The sequence below is a fragment of the Rhinopithecus roxellana genome, chromosome 5 (genome assembly GCF_007565055.1).
Source record: "Rhinopithecus roxellana isolate Shanxi Qingling chromosome 5, ASM756505v1, whole genome shotgun sequence".
Lineage (NCBI taxonomy): Eukaryota > Metazoa > Chordata > Mammalia > Primates > Cercopithecidae > Rhinopithecus > Rhinopithecus roxellana.
In genome coordinates this window covers 63,389,081-63,407,791 of record NC_044553.1, presented here as the reverse complement: position 1 = coordinate 63,407,791, position 18,711 = coordinate 63,389,081, and the positions used below count along the sequence as shown (strand labels likewise).

Below are 18,711 nucleotides of genomic sequence, written 5' to 3'. Positions count from 1 at the left end.
CAAAAGAGAACCCATTCTTCCTTTTGTTTTATTTATTTATTTATTTATTTATTTTTTTGAGACAGAGTCTTGCTCTATGGCCCAGGCTGGACTGCAGTGGCTGGAACTCAGCTCACTGCAAGCTCCACCTCCCGGGTTCACGCCATTCTCCTGCCTCAGCCTCCCGAGTAGCTGGGACTACAGGCGCCCGCCACCTCGCCTGGCTAGTTTTTTGTATTTTTTAGTAGAGACAGGGTTTCACCGTGTTAGCCAGGGTGGTCTCGATCTCCTGACCTCGTGATCCGCCCGTCTCGGCCTCCCAAAGTGCTGGGATTACAGGCTTGAGCCACCGCGCCCGGCCCTTCCTTTTGTTATTGGAGCAGGAGTGCTAGGCGGACTAGGTATTGGCATTGGCGGTATCACAACCTCTACTTAGTTCTGTTACGAACTATCTCAAGAACTAAATGGTGACATGGAATAGGTCGCCGACTCCCTGGTCACCTTGCAAGATCAACTTAACTCCCTAGCAGTTGTAGTCCTTCAAAATCAAAGAGCTTTAGACTTGCTAACCACTGAAAGAGGGGGAACCTGTTTATTTTAGGGGAAGAATGCTGTTATTACGTTAATCAATCCAGAATTGTCACCGAAAAAGTTAAAGAAATTCGAGATCGAATACAACATAGAGCAGAGGAGCTTCAAAACAACGGACCCTGGGGCCTCCTCAGCCAATGGATGCCCTGGATTCTCCCCTTCTTAGGACCTCTAGCAGCTATAATAGTGTTACTCCTCTTTGAACCCTGTATCTTTAACCTCCTTGTTAAGTTTGTCTCTTCCAGAATCAAAGCTGTAAAGCTACAAATGGTTCTTCAAATGGAGCCCCAGATGCAGTCCATGACTAAAATCTACCATGGACCCCTGGACCGGCCTGCCAGCCTGTGCTGCAATGTTAATGACATCAAAGGCACCCCTCTCAAGGAAATCTCAACTGCACAACCCCTACTACACCCCAATTCAGCAGGAAGCAGTCAGAGCGGTCATCGGCCAATCTCCCCAACAGCACTTGGGTTTTCCTGTTGAGAGGGGAGACTACAAGACAGGGCTAGCTGGATTTCCTAGGCCGACTAAGAATCCCTAAGCCTAGCTGGGAAGGTGACCGCTTCCACCTTTAAACACGGGGCTTGCAACTTAGCTCACACCCGACCAGATAGTAAAGAGAGCTCACTAAATTGCTAATTAGGCAAAAACACGAGGTAAAGAAATAGCCAATCATCTATTGCCTGAGAGCACAGTGGGAGGGACAATGATCAGGATATAAACCCAGGCATTTGAGCCAGCAACGGCTACCCTCTTTGGGTCCTCTCCCTTTATATGAGAGCTCTGTCTTCACTCTATTAAATCTTGCAACTGAAAAAAAAAAAAAAAAAAAAAAAAAAAAGACCTTCCAGTGGCACAAGAAGTGGAGGTGGAAGATAGTGATATTGATGATGCTGACCCTATTTAGACTAATGTGTGTGCTTATGTATTCGGTTAAAAAAAAAAAAAAGTTCAAAAGGTAAGAAAAATAATTTCAAATTTAAAAAATTTGTACAAAGCTCCAGCCTGCTCAACATGGTGAAACCCCATCTCTACAAAAAATACAAAAATTAGCCAGGCATGGTGGTATGGGCCTGTAGTCCCAGCCATTTGGGAGGCTGAGGTAGGAGAATCTCTTGAACCCTGGAGGTCGAGGCTGCAGTGAGCCATATTCGTGCACTGCACTCCAGCCTGGGTAACAAAGTGAGACCCTGTCTAAACAAAAAAAAAAAGCTTGTAGAATAAGGATATAAAGAAAGAAAATATTTCTGTACAACTGTAAAATGTGATTGTGTTTTAAACTAAGTGTTATTACAAAAGAGTCAAAAATTTAAAAAATTAAAAAGTTCAGGGCCAGGTGTGGTAGCTCACACCTGTAATCCCAACACTTTGGAAGGCTGAGGTGGGAGGATTGCTTGAGTCCAGGAGTTAGAGACCAGCCTGGGTAACATGGCAAGACCCCATCTCTATTTTTTTTTTTAAATCTAAAGTTTATAAAGTAAAAAAGTTACAGTAATCTGAAGTTAGCTTATTACTGAAGAAAGACAAAACAATTCATAGGCTGGGCACAGTGGCTCATGCCTGTAATCCCAGCACTTCGGGAGGCCAAGGCAGGCAGATTGCTTGAGCCCAGAAGTTCGAGACCAGCCTGGGAAACATAGTGAGATCTTGTCTCAAAAAAAAAAAAAAGAAAAAAGAAAGAAAGAAAAAATATTTTTATAAATTTAGTGTAGCAGCTGGTCATGGTGGTTCATGCCTGTAATCCCAACACTTTGAAAGTCCAAGGCAGGAGGATCGCTTGAGGTCAGGAGTTCAAGACCAGTTTTGTTTTTTTTTGTTTTTTGTTTTGAGATGGAGTTTCGCTCTTGTTGCCCAGGCTGGAGTGCAATGGCACAATCTCAGCTCACTGCAACCTCCGCCTCCCAGGTTCAAGTGATTCTCCTGCCTCAGCCTCCCAAGAAGCTGGGATTACAGGTGCCCGCCACCACGCCCTCCTAATTTTTGTATTTTTTTAGTAGAGATGGGGTTTTGCCATGTTGGTCAGGCTGGTCTCGAACTCCCAACCTCAGGTGATCTGCCTGCCTTGGCCTCCCAAAGTGCTGGGATTACAGGCGTGAGTCACCATGCCTGGCCTCAGGAACAGTTTTATAAAACTTAAAAAGACATTTTGTTGTTGTTGTTGTTTTGTGGGGTGTTTTTTTGTTTTTGTTTTCGAGATAGGGTCTCATTCTGTCACTCACTGCAGTGCAGTGGCACAGTCATGGCTCACTGCAGCCTCAACCTCCTGGGCTCAAGCAATCCACCTACCTCAGCCTCTCAAGTAGTTGGGACTACAGGTGCACACCACCACATCCAGCTTTTTTTTTTTTTTACAGAGTTTTGCTCTTGTCACCCAGGCTGGAGTGCAATGGTGCAATCTCGGCTTATTGCAACCTCCGCCTCCTGGGTTCAAGCGATTCTCCTGCCTCAGCATCCCGAGTAGCTGGGATTGTAGGTGGCCACCACCATGACTGGCTAATTTTGTATTTTTAGTAGAGACAGGGTTTCATCATGTTGGCCAGGCTTGTCTCTAACTCCTGACCTCAGGAGATCCATCCACTTTGGCCTCCCAAAGTGCTGGGATTACAGGCGTGAGCCACTGCGACTGGCCCCTGGCTAATTCAAAAAAATTTTTTTGGCAGGGCGTGGTGGCTCACACCTGTAATTCCAGCACTTTGGGAGGCCGAGGCAGGCAGATCACGAGGTCAGGAGATCGAGACCATCCTAGCTAACATGGTGAAACCCTGTCTCTACTAAAAATACAAAAAAATTAGCCAGGCGTGGTGGCGGGCACCTGTAGTCCCAGCTACTTGGGAGGCTGAGGCAGGAGAATGGCGTGAACCCGGGAGGCAGAGCTTGCAATGAGCCGAGATCACGCCACTGCACTCCAGCCTAGGCAACAAAGCGAGACTCTGTCTCAAAAAAAAAAAAATTTTTTTTTGTAGAGTGGGGTCCCACTATGTTGCCCAGGCTGGTCTTGAACTCCTGGGCTCAAGCAATCCTCCTGCCTTGGCCTCTCAAGTTCTGGGATTACAGTTATGAGTCACTGTACCCAGCAGGAAAAGAAAGAATTTAGTGCAGCCTAAGTGTACAGTGTTTATAAAATCTACAGTAATGTCCTAGGCCTTCATATTCACTCACCATTCACTCACTCACTCACTCACCCAGAACAACTTCCAGTCCTGCAAGCTCCATTCATAGTAAGTGCCCTATACAGTCGTGCCATTTAAAATCTTTTCTACCATATTTTTACTCTACCTTTTCTGTTTCGATATATAAATACTTAGCATTATATTACAGCTGCCTACAGTATTCAGTACAGTAACCTGCTATACAGGTTTGTAGCCAAGGAACAATAGCTATACCGTATAGCCTACATGTGTGGTAGGCTATACCATCTAGGTTTGTGTAGGTACACTCTATGAGGTTTGCACAATGATGAAATTGCTTAACAATGTAGCAGTTCACAGAATGCATCCCTGTGGTTAAGCAGGGCATGACTACATATTTAATATAAGGTATGTGTCTTACTGAGTACAAGACTGCCACTGCAGGCCGGGCGCAGTGGCTCGCCCCTGTAATCCCAGCACTTTGGGAGTCCAAGGTGGAAGGATTGCTTGAACCCAGGGGTTAAAGAGGGGCCTGGACAACATAGCAACACTCCATCTCTATTAAAAAAAAAAAAAAGGGCTACCACTGCAATCTGGTGTTGAGAATGTGGGCTGACATCACAGTCCAAATACTCTTGCCCTCAGATAATTTTTGAACTCTCAGAACATAAGCAGGTATATAAAACAACCCCTGCTGAGATGAACAAGTGGGAGATATGTGACTCTATCTCACATAGGGTGGTTTGCTGGAGGTTGCTGCCTGATTTAACCCCCTTTCTTACCTCCTGTCCATATCCAGGGCCCTTACTCCTGACCTCTCACCAGGGACACCAGCAATGAAATAAGGCTCAGATGAACCAACAACTTTTTTTCCTTTTTTTATAGAGGCAATCAAGTTAAACACAAATGTTTGTTTCACATATTCATTGACAATACTTTTCTTTTTTTTTCTTGAGACGGGGTCTTGCTTTGTCGCCCAGGCTGGAGTGCGGTGGCACGATCATGACTCACTGAAGCCTTGACCTCCCAGGCTCAAGCAATGCTCCCACCTCAGCCTCCCAAGTGGTTGGGACCACAGGCACACACCATCACACGCTGCTAAATTTTTGTATTTTTTTTGGACAGGGTTTCACCATATTACCTATGCTAATCTCGAACTCCTGTGCTCAAGCAATTTTCCCACCTCAGCCTCCCGAAGTGCTGGGATTATAGGCATGAATCACTGCACCCAGCTGACAATACTTTATTTTTTTTTTTTTGAGATGAAGTCTCACTCTGTCACCCAGGTTAGAGTGCAGTGGCATGATCGTGGCTCACTGCAAGCTCCACCTCCCAGGTTCACGCCATTCTCCTGCCTCAGCCTCCCAAGTAGCTGGGACTACAGGTGCCCGCCACCACGCCTGGCTAATTTTTTTGTATTTTTAGTAGAGACAGGGTTTCACCATGTTAGCTAGGATGGTCTCGATCTCCTGACCTCGTGATCTGCCCGCCTCGGCCTCCCAAAGTGATGGGATTACAGGCACGAGCCACCGCGCCGGGCCAGACAATACTTTTTTTAAGTCAAAAGTTTAATAGAATTATTACTTAAAATGTTACTATATCAAAAAGGAAGCTACAGGAAAGGAATGTTTCAAAACTCTGGGATGGTCAACAGTGTCCCTTGCTAATGTGAACATTAGATTTACCCCCAAGGCAGTGACTGGTGACCTTGGCCAGAGCTCTCAATAGAGTGGTAGAAGCAGAAGGTAGATTCCAGTGGATTGACTGACGACAAGCAGGGAAAAAGTAAATAAGGCTGTGAGTGTGGACAAGTCCTTTAAGGAGTTTGGCTCTAAGGTGACAAGAAATAGGGCATAGTAGGCTAGGTGTAGTGGTTCACGCCTGTAATCCCAGCACTTTGGGAGGCTGAGGCCGGTGGATCACCTGAAGTCAGTAGTTCGAGACCATCCTGGCCAACGTGGTGAAACCCCCGTCTCAAAATACAAAAAAATTAGCTAAGTGTGGTAGTGGGCGCCTGTAATCCCAGCTACTTGAAAAGCTGAGGCAGGAGAATCTCTTGAACCTGGGAGGCAGAGGTTGCAGTGAGCCAAGATTGCGCCACTGCACTCCAACCTGGGCAACAAGAGTGAAACCCTGTCCAGAAAAGAAAAGAAATAGAGGGGATGGTAACTAAAGGGGTGCATGTGGGCAAGAGTCTCCATAAAATAGGAGAAACTCATGCATGTTTAAGTCCCTGTTTAGAAGGCAAATCCACGCTCTACCTCCGGACAACAGGAGCTCTAGGACCCCAAGTTTGCATTCCCAGACTTGGTTCCTCCAAACACCCCACACCAGGCTGCACATCCAGGGAGAAGAGGTAGAGCCCTCCAACAAAGGAAGGTTGGTCCCAAGATACTAAACAAATAAAGGGTTGTGTTGCATCTTTAGATGCTTTCCCACTGCGGCTGTCTAAGGTGGGTGTCTGGGGTAGAGCCCTGGTGGGTGGGCAGGTACTCTTCATAAAACTGGAATGGAGTAGAGTCAGGCTGGAGACTGTGCTGTCTTGACCTCTGCGCAAGATGATCAACCACCCAGGGCTTCCCCAGCTACTTAACTGCTTCCTGCTGAAAAGAGCAGGGATTGGGAAAGAAACTGCCACCTGGCACCTTTGGACAATTGCCATGGCAATCACAGGCCAGGCATTGTATTCCCGTCATTGCCTGGGAGTGGTCCTCCCACATGTCTTGTTTTCTGTGTTACAGGCTTATTACTGTACAGCCTCCAGCCCTCCACTTTCATCTTGCAAAAGAAGGTTCTTTAGCTACTGTCTTTCTTTGATGCCTGGAAGGATTTGCCCTGGAGTGTCAGAAATTTGAGACTTTATGCAAGTGAACAATAAACACTCTGAAATTGAAACTGATCCAATGGAGAGTGCTGGAATTAATGAGGGGCAGTGGATGTGTCCTGCAAGGTCAGAGGAGACACAGGCCAAGACAGTTTGCCTCCCAGCTCCATGGGGTCTCCCCACCCTCAGTGAGTGGGCTTGGGAGGTAGATGCTTGGGATGCTGCAAAGGACATGGTCAACACCTTAACCAAACGGACACATGACCCAGTTAGTTTCGAGATAGACTGGGTCACATCAATCATTCTTCACCACCTGCCACCCTAGGACTGCTGAGAACCCTTACCCACAGGAATTATACGGCCCTGCTGCCCCAAAAAGATAGGATCCGAGTCAACAAGAAGGAGAAACAAGGACCACATATTTTGAACTCCTGGCTAGCTTGGCCTATGGTTCTCAGCCCAGCCACACATTAGAACCAACTATGGAGCTTATAAAAAACGCCCAGTATCTGGACTCCACTGTAGTAGATTTAAATTCAGTTGAGGAGGAGCCAGGGCATCTGTTTTTTTTTTTCTTAAGTATTTTAAATGTGGAGAACAACTGGCTGCTCAAATAAGTGGCCAGGCTTCACACCTGATCCCATGGCTTCCTAGCTGTGTAACCTTGGGCAAGTTACTCAACATCTGTAAACCTCCATTCCCTCAGCTGTAAAACAGTACCTGCTGGCCATGCATGGTGGCTCACATCTGTAATCCCAGCATTTTGAGATGCCAAGATTGGAGGATCGTTTGAGCCCAGGAGTTCAAGACCAACCTGGGCAACATAGCAAGACCTTATCTCTAAAAAAAAAAGAAAAAGAAAAGAAAAACAGTACCTGCTTAATGGAGTTGTGGGGAGGATTAAATGAAAGAATGCATGTCAGTGCCTGGCATTGCGCCTAGCACATAGTTAAGTGTTCAGAATGTTATTCTTATCACTGGAGCAGCAGTTGTTACCTCTCTAGAATCCAGGTTTGAAGGTATATAAGTAAGAAAGTGCCATTTCCAGTGACCAGGGACCAAGACCTGTCCTTTTCCCAGAGTGGGGTTGAAGAGTGTTAGCCAGAGCCAGGGTCAAAGATTGCTTAGGTCCTGGTATTGACACTCAACTTTGGTTACTCTTAACATTCTAGTCCCGCACTGTCCATTCTGAAATAACGAAAATGTTCTATATTTGGGCCGACAACATAGCAGTCACTAGCCACATGGGGCTATTTAACACTTGAAATGTGGCCCATGTTGGCAGGGCATGGTGGCTCACGCCTGTAATCCCAGCACTGGGAGGCCAAGGTGGGCAGATCACCTGAGGTCGGGAGTTTGGGACCAGTCTGACCAACATGGAGAAACCCCGTCTCTACTAAAAATACAAAATTAGTTGGGCATGGTGGCACATGCCTGTAATCCCAGCTACTTAGGAGGCTGAGGCAGGAGAATTGCTTGAACCTGGGAGGCGGAGGTTGCAGTGAGCTGAGATCGCGCCATTGCACTCCAGGCTGGGTGACAGAGTAAGACTCTGTCTTAAAAAAAGAAAAAGAAAAAAGAAATGTGGCCCATGTGACTGGGGAACTGAATAATTTTATTTAATTACAATTCATTTAAAGTTGGCTGGGCGCGGTGGCTCCCGCCTGTAATCCCAGCACTTTGGGAGGCCGAGGCGGGTGGATCACAGGGTCAGGAGATCCAGACTATCCTGGCTAACATGGTGAAACCCAGTCTCTACTGAAAATACAAAAATTAGCTGGGCGTGGTGGCAGGCGCCTGTAGTCCCAGCTGCTGGGGAGGCTGAGGCAGGAGAATGGCGTGAACCTGGGAGGTAGAGCTTGCAGCGAGCCGAGATTGCACCACTGCACTCCAGCCTGGGCACCAGAGCGAGACTCCATCTCAAAAAATAATAATAATAATAATAATTCATTTAAAGTCAAACAGCTACACATGGCTGATGGCTACAGAATTGGAAAACGTAGCTCTAGGCTGGGCATGGTGGTGCACGCCTCTAATCCCAGCACTTTGAGAGGCTGAGGCAGGTAGATTGTTTGAGCCCAGGAGTTCAAGACCAGCCTGGGCAACACGGCGAACAGCCATCTCTACAAAAAAAAATACAAAAAAATTTGCCAGGCGTGGTGGTGCACACCTGAAGTCCCAGCTACTCAGGAGGCTGAAGTCAGAGGATGGCTTGAAGCCAGCAGGCAGAGGTTGCAGTGAGCTGAGATTGCACTACTGCATTCCAGCCTGTGCAACAGAGTGAGACTTTGTCTCAAAAACAAACAAACAAACAAACAAAAAGAAAGAAAGAAAAAGAAAAGAAAATGTAGCTCTGGACATGTATGTGTATTAAGGATGGGAGTAAATCCCGATATAAAATTTTGAAAAATAGTGTGACCAAGCATTTTCCCTTCTATTATCTCATTTGAGCCTCGGAAAGTCCTATAAAGGAGACATGACAGGCACTAACAGCCCTATTTTATAGATTAGGGATGTTAAAAGACCTTTCCCAGATCACAAAGAGCATTAGAGGCACAGCCAAGCCTAGAGGGAGGCAGACTTCTGGATTTCAAACCGTTGCTTCTTCCTTTCATCAGTTACAAAAGCTTTCTCTTCACGGAAGCACCTCACATCAGCCCTTCAGCTCCTGTGAAGGTCTCAGTCCCCTGGGCGGGCCCCAGGCCCCCTATCTCTTCCCACTCTCCCCTGTGCTACCCACCTGGAAGAGTTCCTGAACCTGAGCATCCACCCATTGCTCCATCTCCAGCCAGCGCTGGAGCTGGCCCCTGTCATACTTCACTGTCAGGCGGCTGGGTCTCCGGGACCTGGGTATCTTGGAGGAGTCCGGGTGGGACTTGGACTCTGAGTCTGTGGATGATGTCCTCCTCCTCCCAGAAGCCCAGTGGACCTTCTTACATGGGTTCTCCCCGTCTGGCATGGGAGATGTGCAGGAAGCAGGGCTTGAAGACAGCATGGAAGGATTGGCCTAGGCAAGGAGTTGGAAAAAAACGCCAGTTCAGAGCAGGGCCACGGAGGGAAGTGAGGAGACAGAGAACAGGAAAGGCCAGCAGAGAAGAAATAAAGGCAGGAGGAGGGCCAAGGCTCCCAGGGAGGGGCAAGGGCAAAGATCAATAGGACTTTGGTGCTGGGAATGCCAGTCTCCTGGCTCCTCACTGCCAGCCAGTGAGTGGCACTCCAGAGCCATGCCCCAGCCTCCCTTTCTGCAGCTTCTCGGGCCCAAAGTGGCATAAACTGCAGATGAGCAAAGGTCAAGAGGCTGCCATGCCCAGCGAGGAGGAAGGGGCCCTGGGGTCCTGAAGCGTACAGGGCTCCAATTGCTGCTCTATGGCCAGTTCTGGAATGAGACCTGAGTCGTTCTCACCTGAGATCCCTCTGTATCCCACCTTCTTGGGGCTAGATCCACTCTGGGCTCTGAGAAGCTGTGGTCAGATTCTGCAGAAGCAGGGTCCCTGGCTGGCAGGGATTCTTGCTCAGAGCGTAGCACTACTGGGGGCAGAGTCCCAGCTGGTGGATGGAGTTGGAGGTCGGTTATCCGTGGCTCCCACGGGACCAGTGCCCCCAGTGTCTGGGTGTGTCCGAATGTAAACTGTTATCAGCCTGGCCTTTAAAGGCAGTTTACCTGCTTGTAAAGGCAAATTTATCAAGCCTAGTCTACCATGCCCGCTCGCCTGAGGCAACTGCTTAGGAAGCCATGTTTATGACCACGTGACCCTCCCCTGATTCATGTATTTCCTGACACAGAGGAAACCTGCAGACCTAACTTATACACAGGTGTCAGGGACTAATACTTCCAGGCATACATACTTGTATTCTAAGGCAGGGTATTTTTGTTTAGTCTTTTGTTTTTTTGTTTTTGTTTTTTTGTTTTTTTTTTTTTTTTTTTTTTTGAGACGGAGTCTCGCTCTGTCGCCCGGGCTGGAGTGCAGTGGCCGGATCTCAGCTCACTACAAGCTCCGCCTCCCGGGTTCACGCCATTCTCCTGCCTCAGCCTCCCGAGTAGCTGGGACTACAGGCGCCGCCACCACGCCCGGCTAGTTTTTTGTATTTTTTAGTAGAGACGGGGTTTCACGGTGTTAGCCAGGATGGTCTCGATCTCCTGACCTCGTGATCCGCCCGTCTCGGCCTCCCAAAGTGCTGGGATTACAGGCTTGAGCCACTGCGCCCGGCCTGTTTAGTCTTTTGTAATGAAAATTGCTAAACTTTTTAAAAAAGTGACAGAAGAACATTTTTTGTTTTTTTTGAGACGGAGTCTCGCACTATCACCCAGGTTGGAGGGCAATGGCGCAATCTTGGCTCACAGCAACCTCTGCCTCCCAGGTTCAAGCAAGTCTCCTGCCTCAGCCTCCCAAGTAGCTAGGATTACAGCCGCCTGCCACCATGCCCGGATAATTTTTTTTATTTTTAGTAGAGATGGAGTTTCACTGTGTTGCTCAGGCTGGTCTCAAATGACTGACCTCATGATCCACCCATCTCGGCCTCCCAAAGTGCTGGGATTACAGGAGTGAGCCACTGTGCCCAGCCTGTAATTTTTTTAAAATGGGGCCAGGCACGGTGGCTCACACCTGTAATCCCAGCACTTTGGGAGGCTGAGGCGGGTGGATTGCTTGAGTTCAGGAGTTCAGGACCAGCCTGAGCAACATGGTGAAATTCCGTCTCTACAAAAAAAAAAAAGAAAAAAAATACAAAAAATTAGCTGCTTTGGGAGGCCCAGGCGGGAAGATTGCTTGAGGCCAGTAGTTCAAGACCAGCCCGAGCAACATACCGAGATCTTGTCTCCATTAAAAAAATGTAAACAATGGGCCAGGCACGGTGGCTCATGCCTATAATCCCAGCACTTTGGGAGGCTGAGGCGGACAGATGATTTGAGATCAGGAGTTAGAGATCAGCCAGGCCAACATGGGGAAACCCTGTCTCTACTGAAAAAACAAAAATTAGCCAGGTGTGGTGGCACATGTCTGTAGCCCCAGCTATACAGGAGGCTGACGCAGGAGAATCGCTTGGGCCTGGGAGGCGGAGGTTGCAGTGAGCCGAGATCGTGCCACTGCACTCCAGCCTGGGTGACAGAGCAAGACTCCGTCTCAAAAAAAAAAAAGGTAAAAGATGAACAGTAAGATTACTCAGATATAGTGGTGCACAACTGTCATCCTAGTTGCTTGGAAGGTGGGAAAATCACTTCAGCCCAGGAGTTCGAGGCTACAGTGAGCTACGATGGCAACACTGCACTTAAGCATGGGCGACAGAGCAAGACCCTGTCTCAAAAAAGGAAAAAGGCGAACGGATGACAGTTTAATGATGAAATTTTAGGCCCTCACTTAAGAAGGTGAGGGAGGTGTTTGAGGTGTTGGAAGCTAAGATGGCAGCCAGGAAAAGCCCTGGCTTTGGAGGAAGGCTGACAATCTTGAGTTCAACTCAGCTTTGCCCTGCATTGGTTTCATAATCCTTGGCCAAGGATTGAAACAAGCTAAGAGATGAGTAATAACAGAATCAGCTTTTTCAGATGGCAAAGGAGTTGCCCATTGAAAATGAGAGAAAGTTGGCCGGGCGCGGTGGCTCAAGCCTGTAATCCCAGCACTTTGGGAGGCTGAGACGGGCGGATCACGAGGTCAGGAGATCGAGACCATCCTGGCTAACACGGTGAAACCCCGTCTCTACTAAAAACTACAAAAAAAAACTAGCCGGGCGACGTGGTGGCGCCTGTAGTCCCAGCTACCCGGGAGGCTGAGACAGGAGAATGGCGTGAACCCGGGAGGCGGAGCTTGCAGTGAGCTGAGATCCGGCCACAGCACTCCAGCCTGGGTGACAGAGCGAGACTCCGTCTCAAAAAAAAAAAAAAAAAAAAAAAATGAGAGAAAGTATCAATGGTATGATGAACATACTTTAATCGTCCAAAAGAAGGGACGTGTGTGACGTCCATTTGCCAAATCTGATTAACTTGAGTACCTCGCGGATTAACCCCAGGATGGAAAGATGGAATGCTCAAAGGAGCACAAGAAGGACAACCTCGAATAAGAGAACGAGCTTGTTTACGAGTTAAATGAAATCGTCGTTGAAGGCCAGAACTATTAGTGTGATGTAGAGCATGTTCTTGTTCTGCAGCCTGTAGGTGGCCGATTAAAAGCGAATCAATCTGAGCATTACCATGAACTAATGGTCCAGGAAGTTGAGAATGAGAACGAAGATGAGTGATGAATAAAGGAGCTCGACGTTGGCTCAAAGTAGAAGACAACAAAGAAAAGAGTTTTTGAAGAGAAGAAGTAGCACAAAGAGGTAGAGTGGCTTGAGAAATATAAGAAGTAACATACACGGCGTATTGAGAATCACTAACAATGTTACAACTGGTGGAAGGGAAATCAAGTAAGACCATGAGAATAGCAAACAGTTCTCCCTGTTGCACCGAGGGATAAGGATAAACTGTAACTCGAGATTGATGAACACTCCAATATCCAGCTTTACCATTGCTACTAGCATCAGTAAAAAAGGTAGGGCCTTGAACAGGAAATAAAGATATTGGTGAGAAAGGCAACACAGAATGCTGTCTAAAAAATGAAAAGATCGGAGACTTAGGATATTGGGTAGAAAATTGTCCGACAAATGAGGCACAAGCAACTTGCCAAGAATCAGAAGTGGCAAGAAGATAAGTAATCTGACTATGAGTGAATTGAGAGATAATGAAGGAAGGATCTCCTCCCCAGAGTTGTCGACAGCGATGCCGTCCTTTGATGATCAATTCAGCTAAACAATCGATATAAGTAGTCAAGCGTTTAGATGTTTTGTTGGATAAAAAAATCCATTCTAGGCACTGTCTCATTGCAGATACTACTTAGCTCAGGGCCTGGTGGCTAGACAGGTTCTCTCCTTTCCAGTCGGAGGCCTCTGCTGCAAACATGCTCCGCCAGATCCTCGGTCAGGCCAAGAAGCATCCGAGCTTGATCCCCCTCTTTGTATTTCTTGGAACTGGAGCTACTGGAGCAACACTGTATCTCTTGCGTCTGGTATTGTTCAATCCAGATGTTTGTTGGGACAGAAATAACCCAGAGCCCTGGAACAAACTGGGTCCCAATGATCAATACAAGTTCTACTCAGTGAATGTGGATTACAGCAAACTGAAGAAGGAACGTCCAGATTTCTAAATGAAATGTTTCACTATAACGCTGCTTTAGAATGAAGGTCTTCCAGAAGCCACATCCGCACAATTTTCCACTTAACCGGGAAGTATTTCTCCTCTAAATGCATGAAATCATGTTGGAGATCCTATTGTAATCTCTATTGGAGATTACACTGATTAATAAATAACTGAAACTTGAAAAAAAAAATCCATTCTAACGGCCGATTTGTTTGATGAATCATACCTGTAGGAGAATGTAAAGTATGAAATAAACAAAAGGAAAGGGGAACGTCGGGAAGGATATAATGTAGATGGGCCTTTTGAAGTTGTTCTTCTACAAGCTGGAGTTCCTGTAAAGCCAAAGGAGTTAAATGACGTGAGCTGTCCAAGTGACTGTCTCCTTCTAGAATAGAAAAAAGATGTTGTAACTGACACGTTGGTATTCCTAAAACAGGACGCATCCAATTAATATCTCCTAAAAGCTTTTGAAAGTCATTTAATGTTTTTAAATGATCGCGTCGAATTTGAATCTTTTGGGGTTGAATATTTTGCGCTCCCAAGATATAACCTAAATATTGAATAGGAAAATCTATTTGAATTTTTTCTGGGGCAATATTAAGTGAGTATAAAGAGAGCTGCGTTTGTAAGGATGTAAAAGCATCTTGCTGCTCTTTTTTGGTGGGTGCGGCAAGAAGAATGTCATCCATATAATGATATAAAAGAACAGAAGGATGACATTTTCGAACAGGATTCAGAGCTCGATGGACAAATTCTTGACATAAGGTAGGGCTGTTTAACATACCTTGAGGTAAAACCTTCCACTGATATCGAGAAAGTGGCTGAGAATTATTAAAAACAGGGACAGAGAAGACAAAACGCTCACAATCTTTTTGATCCAAAGGAATAGAAAAAAAAACAATCTTTTAAATCAATAACCATAAGTAACCAATCTTGAGGAATCATAGAAGGGTTAGGAAGGCCAGGTTGTAAGGATCCCATGGGTTGAATACATGCATTAATAGCACGAAGATCTGTCAATAGTCTCCATTTACCGTTTTTTTTTTCTTAATCACAAAGACAGGGGAATTCCATGGAGAAGTACTAGGTTCTATATGACCTAGGGATAATTGTTCCTGAACTAAGTTTTCCAAGGCCTCAAGCTTCTCACGTGTTAAAGGCCACTGTTCAACCCATACAGGAATATTAGTTTTCCATGTCAAGGGAAGGGCTTGAGGCTGCTGAACAGTGGCTACATGTTTAAAGATTTTTCAAGGGGATTGTAGCTCATGTGGAACATCATATTCTTGGCAGAATTAGAGACATGAGGAATAGAAACAAAAGCTCCAAATTGTTGCAATAAATCTCCCCCCCATAAATTTAGGGCAATAGGAACAATATAAAACTGAACTTGGGCCACTTGACCATCCGGCCCTCGATAATTTAAGGATTGAGAACTTTGATACACCTCAGAGGCGGAACCTAATCCTGTAAGAGAAACAGCAACAGGCTGTTTAGGCCACTGCAAAGGCCATTGATCAGAGGCAATAATGGAAACGTCAGCTCCAGTGTCGACCAAGCCCTGAAAAATTTGTCCCTCTACTTCGAGGGGAAACAAGGGTTTTTGTTGAGTTACTAAAGTTTCCCAAAAAATATGTTTACCCGTGCTTCCAAAACCTCCGGTTCTTTCTTGCCTCCCTGAAGGAAACTGAAAATAGGGTAGTACAAGGAGTTGTGCAGTTCGCTGCCCCTCTTTCAGGGATATAGGTTTATGAGCCTGAGCCATAATTTGAATTTCCCCTTTATAATCAGAATCTATAACACCCAAATGAACTTGTAAACCCTGTAAAATGCTACTACTGCGTCCTATAAGCAATCCAACAGTAAGTGGAGGTAATGGCCCAAAAACACCTGTAGTCAATTTAACAACTCCCATTTCTGGGGTGAGTTCAACAGCCTGTAAAATCGCCACATGAGCAGCGGCGCTACCCGAAGTAGCAGAGAAAAGCTGAGCTAATGAAAATTGGGGGTTAACATTGGCTGACTGGCCTGCTGATGCTGGACCCCTGAGCTGACTGGAAATTGCAAATGAAGCGGGCTTGTATTGTTGTTGGGGCCCCAAGCTGAAGGGCCCCTCTGCAAGTTTCCCGATCCGGAGGTGAGAGAATTACCATTTTTGTCCACTTTAGAGTGACATTCATTAGTCCAGTGTCGCCCTTTGCTCCAACGACGACAGGACTCAGTAGGAAGCTTTTTAAATTCTACTTTGGAGGAGTCACTCCTATTAGATAACTTACGGCACTCCTTTTTAAAATGACCGGTCTTTCCACATTGGAAGCAAACTCCTTTTTCCCATGAATGCCTTAGATAAAGCTCCAGCAAACAACTGAGCTTAGTAGGCAGCCCCTCCCACTCCTGCACAGGCTCTAAAAAAATCTTCTGTTTTTAAGTTTCCAGCAGCCTTTAGAGGACGCAACAACCTCTGACATTCCTGATTAGCATTCTCAAAAGCTAGTGTGGTTACCAGGATTTGGCCTGCAGCCCCACTACCCACAGTCTTTATTACAGCATCTTAGAGCCAAGCCACAAAGTCAGGATAAGGTTCGTTTGCGCCCTGCAAAATCTTAACAAAAGACAAGGCAGTTTTTCCTGATGGTTCTACTTTACACCAAGCCTTTAAAAAAAAGTGCTTTAACTTGTGATAATGCCACGTCCTCAAGTCCAGATTGAGCCGCTACGGTAGCAAACTGACCAGTGCCTGTTAATTGCTCCTCTGTAGGTCCTGGAGGATTTCTAGCGGCATTGCGGCGGGTCTGCTCTTTGGCATCTTCCAGCCACCAACTGCGTAGCTGAAGCCACTGAGAGTGGTCCAAAACAGCCTTCCCCAAAGTCTCCCAATCAAGAGGCAAAAACAAATTCTCAGAGGAGAAAGAATCTAGAAGCCCCATGACAAAAGGAGATTGAGGGCCATAATTAGCAACAGCTGCCTTCATTTCTTAAAGAAATTTAAATTGAAGAACATTATACTGCACATTTATACCCCCTTGAGGAAATTGGTCATTAGGACCAAAAGGTTGCCTAATAATGGGGAACAATTGTAGAGGATCCTCATCCTCTTGAGAATCCAATACCTTAATTACAGCTTTGGCAGTAGAAGCGGGAAGAGCAAAAACTGTGCCTGAATGAGGCAGCATTTCCACCGGCGGTGGCGGTGGCGGTGGCGGTGGGGGAAAACTGTCCTCCTCCGCCGCCTTAGGTACTGATGGGGGTGGATGAACCACAGGAAAAGTAAAAACAGGAGTGGGTGGAGGAGAAGGTTGAGGGGGAGATAACTGCAATTGTAAAATTTGTTGTAACAATTGAACAACCGGCTGAAGCTCCTTTTGAATTTCTGATTCCTTTTCATGAGACACATTATCACACAAAGGACCTTCTCCTTCAGTTACAGAATTATCTAAAGGAGGGGAAATGGCTATCGGAGACTTCAAAGACTCCTCATCCCCGCCTTCCCCCTTTTCAGAGTCTGTCTCTAAGAGCTCCAAAGCCTGAGTAATAGAGGCACAAAGGGCCCACAAAGGTGCTGACATTACATCGCCGCGCTGATGCGCTTGACGAAGGGTCTTAACAACCTGTTGCCACTCTCGCTTATTTAATTGTACTTCAGTTTGATATTGAAACCAAGAGCAATGTTGTTCCACATGAGCAAACAATTTCCGCAAAGTTCTCTCTTTTGCATCAACCCCAATCGAAAGTAAAAGCTCTTGTAATAATCTTAAATATTCTGAGGCCAAGGAACTGGAATTCCCCATAATGAAAGCTTAAGAAGGTTCCCTTTAACAATTCCCGGGTTTTACCCGCTCCTAGGGGGTTCCCCTTCTTGTTCCCCACTACTCACCCTGTGCACCCTGCTCGCTGCGCCACTTATTGGGGACCGTGCCGGGGGCGGTGGAGAATGACAGACACAAGAGACAAAGACAAACAGAGAACATGGCGGCCGCGCCTAGAGCCTCCGCCTCACTTTATTTATACTCCATAAATCCCACGTCAGCAAAAATAACACAATGCAAAACAAACTTTCTGCACCCAGATATAACCTTCTGCTTAGTTCCTTGTCTCTAAGTTCTTTCTTATTTTGTCTGCCTTCTCGGCGCCTACTAGAGTTCATTAAAAGTTCAACTAGAGATACTGTCCTTGACTACTGGAGTTCATTGAAAGTGCAACTAGCTAGAGATACTGTCCTTGAGCCTTATCTATTCTTAGCATATTATTTTCAATGGCCCCTGCAGGAGGCTGAGGCAGGAGATTCGCTTGAACCCAGAAGACAGAGGTTGTGGTAAGCTGAGATTATGCCATTGCACTCCAGCCTGGGTGACAAGAGCAAACCTCTGTCTCAAAAAAAAAAAAAAAAAAAAAAAAAAAAAAAATCCATAGCCAAATGAAATTTAAGAGTTTAATTGAGCAAAGTACTATTGGTAAATTGGGCAGCCTTCTGAGCCAGAGTAGGCTCAGAGATTTATGGACAGAACAAGGAAAGTGATGTACAGAAAATGGAAGCGAGGGACAGAAACAGCCAGATTGGTTACAGCTCAGTGTTTGCCTTATTTGAAGAGGGTTTGAACAGTTGGCCCCTTTTGATTGGCCAAAACTTGGTGTTTGGCACAAGGGTAGGATTATAGGCTGTTTACACCTCCATTTAGGTGATAGCTCACCATGTACAGAGACACCTTTAGGTGAAACTTAAAATATGTAAGGAGGCTAAATTTGATTTAACGGAGCTGTAGCACTAACTGAGAGGGACTGTCTTTTTAAAATAAAAGTTAAATTTTCTGGGCACAGTGGCGCATACCTGTAATCCCAAAACTTTGGGAGGCTGAGGAAGGAGGATGGCTTGAGCCCAGAAGTTAGAGACCAGCCTCCGCAATATGGCAAGACCCCATCTGTACAAAAAATTTACAAAATTAGCCGGGTGTGGTGGCATGCACCTGTGGTCTCAACTACTCAGGAGGCTGAGGTGGGAGGATCACTTGAACCAGGGAGGTCGA

General features: G+C 46.2%; 1 protein-coding gene and 1 pseudogene across 4 annotated transcripts in view; one reads left to right on the top strand and one right to left on the bottom strand.

Moving 5' to 3' along the window:
* Nucleotides 1-17,578, bottom strand: part of PPP1R14D (protein phosphatase 1 regulatory inhibitor subunit 14D) — a 31,396-nt gene extending 13,818 nt beyond the window's left edge. The window contains exons 1-2 of one of the 3 annotated variants that reach the window (XM_030931506.1): nt 17,565-17,578; nt 9,266-9,532 (exon numbers count right to left, since the gene is read on the bottom strand). In XM_030931506.1, the coding sequence (XP_030787366.1) occupies nt 9,266-9,520 (255 nt within the window). In that variant the 5' untranslated portion in view covers nt 9,521-9,532; nt 17,565-17,578. Of the gene's footprint in view, nt 1-9,261; nt 10,405-17,564 lie in introns of those variants that run through there. The other 2 variants (XM_030931505.1, XM_010388634.2) reach the window with 2 other exon arrangements.
* LOC115897700 lies at nt 13,361-13,880 on the top strand (annotated as a pseudogene). The gene has a single exon (XR_004057471.1). The product of XR_004057471.1 is annotated as a cytochrome c oxidase subunit NDUFA4 pseudogene (transcript).
* Nucleotides 17,579-18,711: the final 1,133 nt, after the last annotated feature.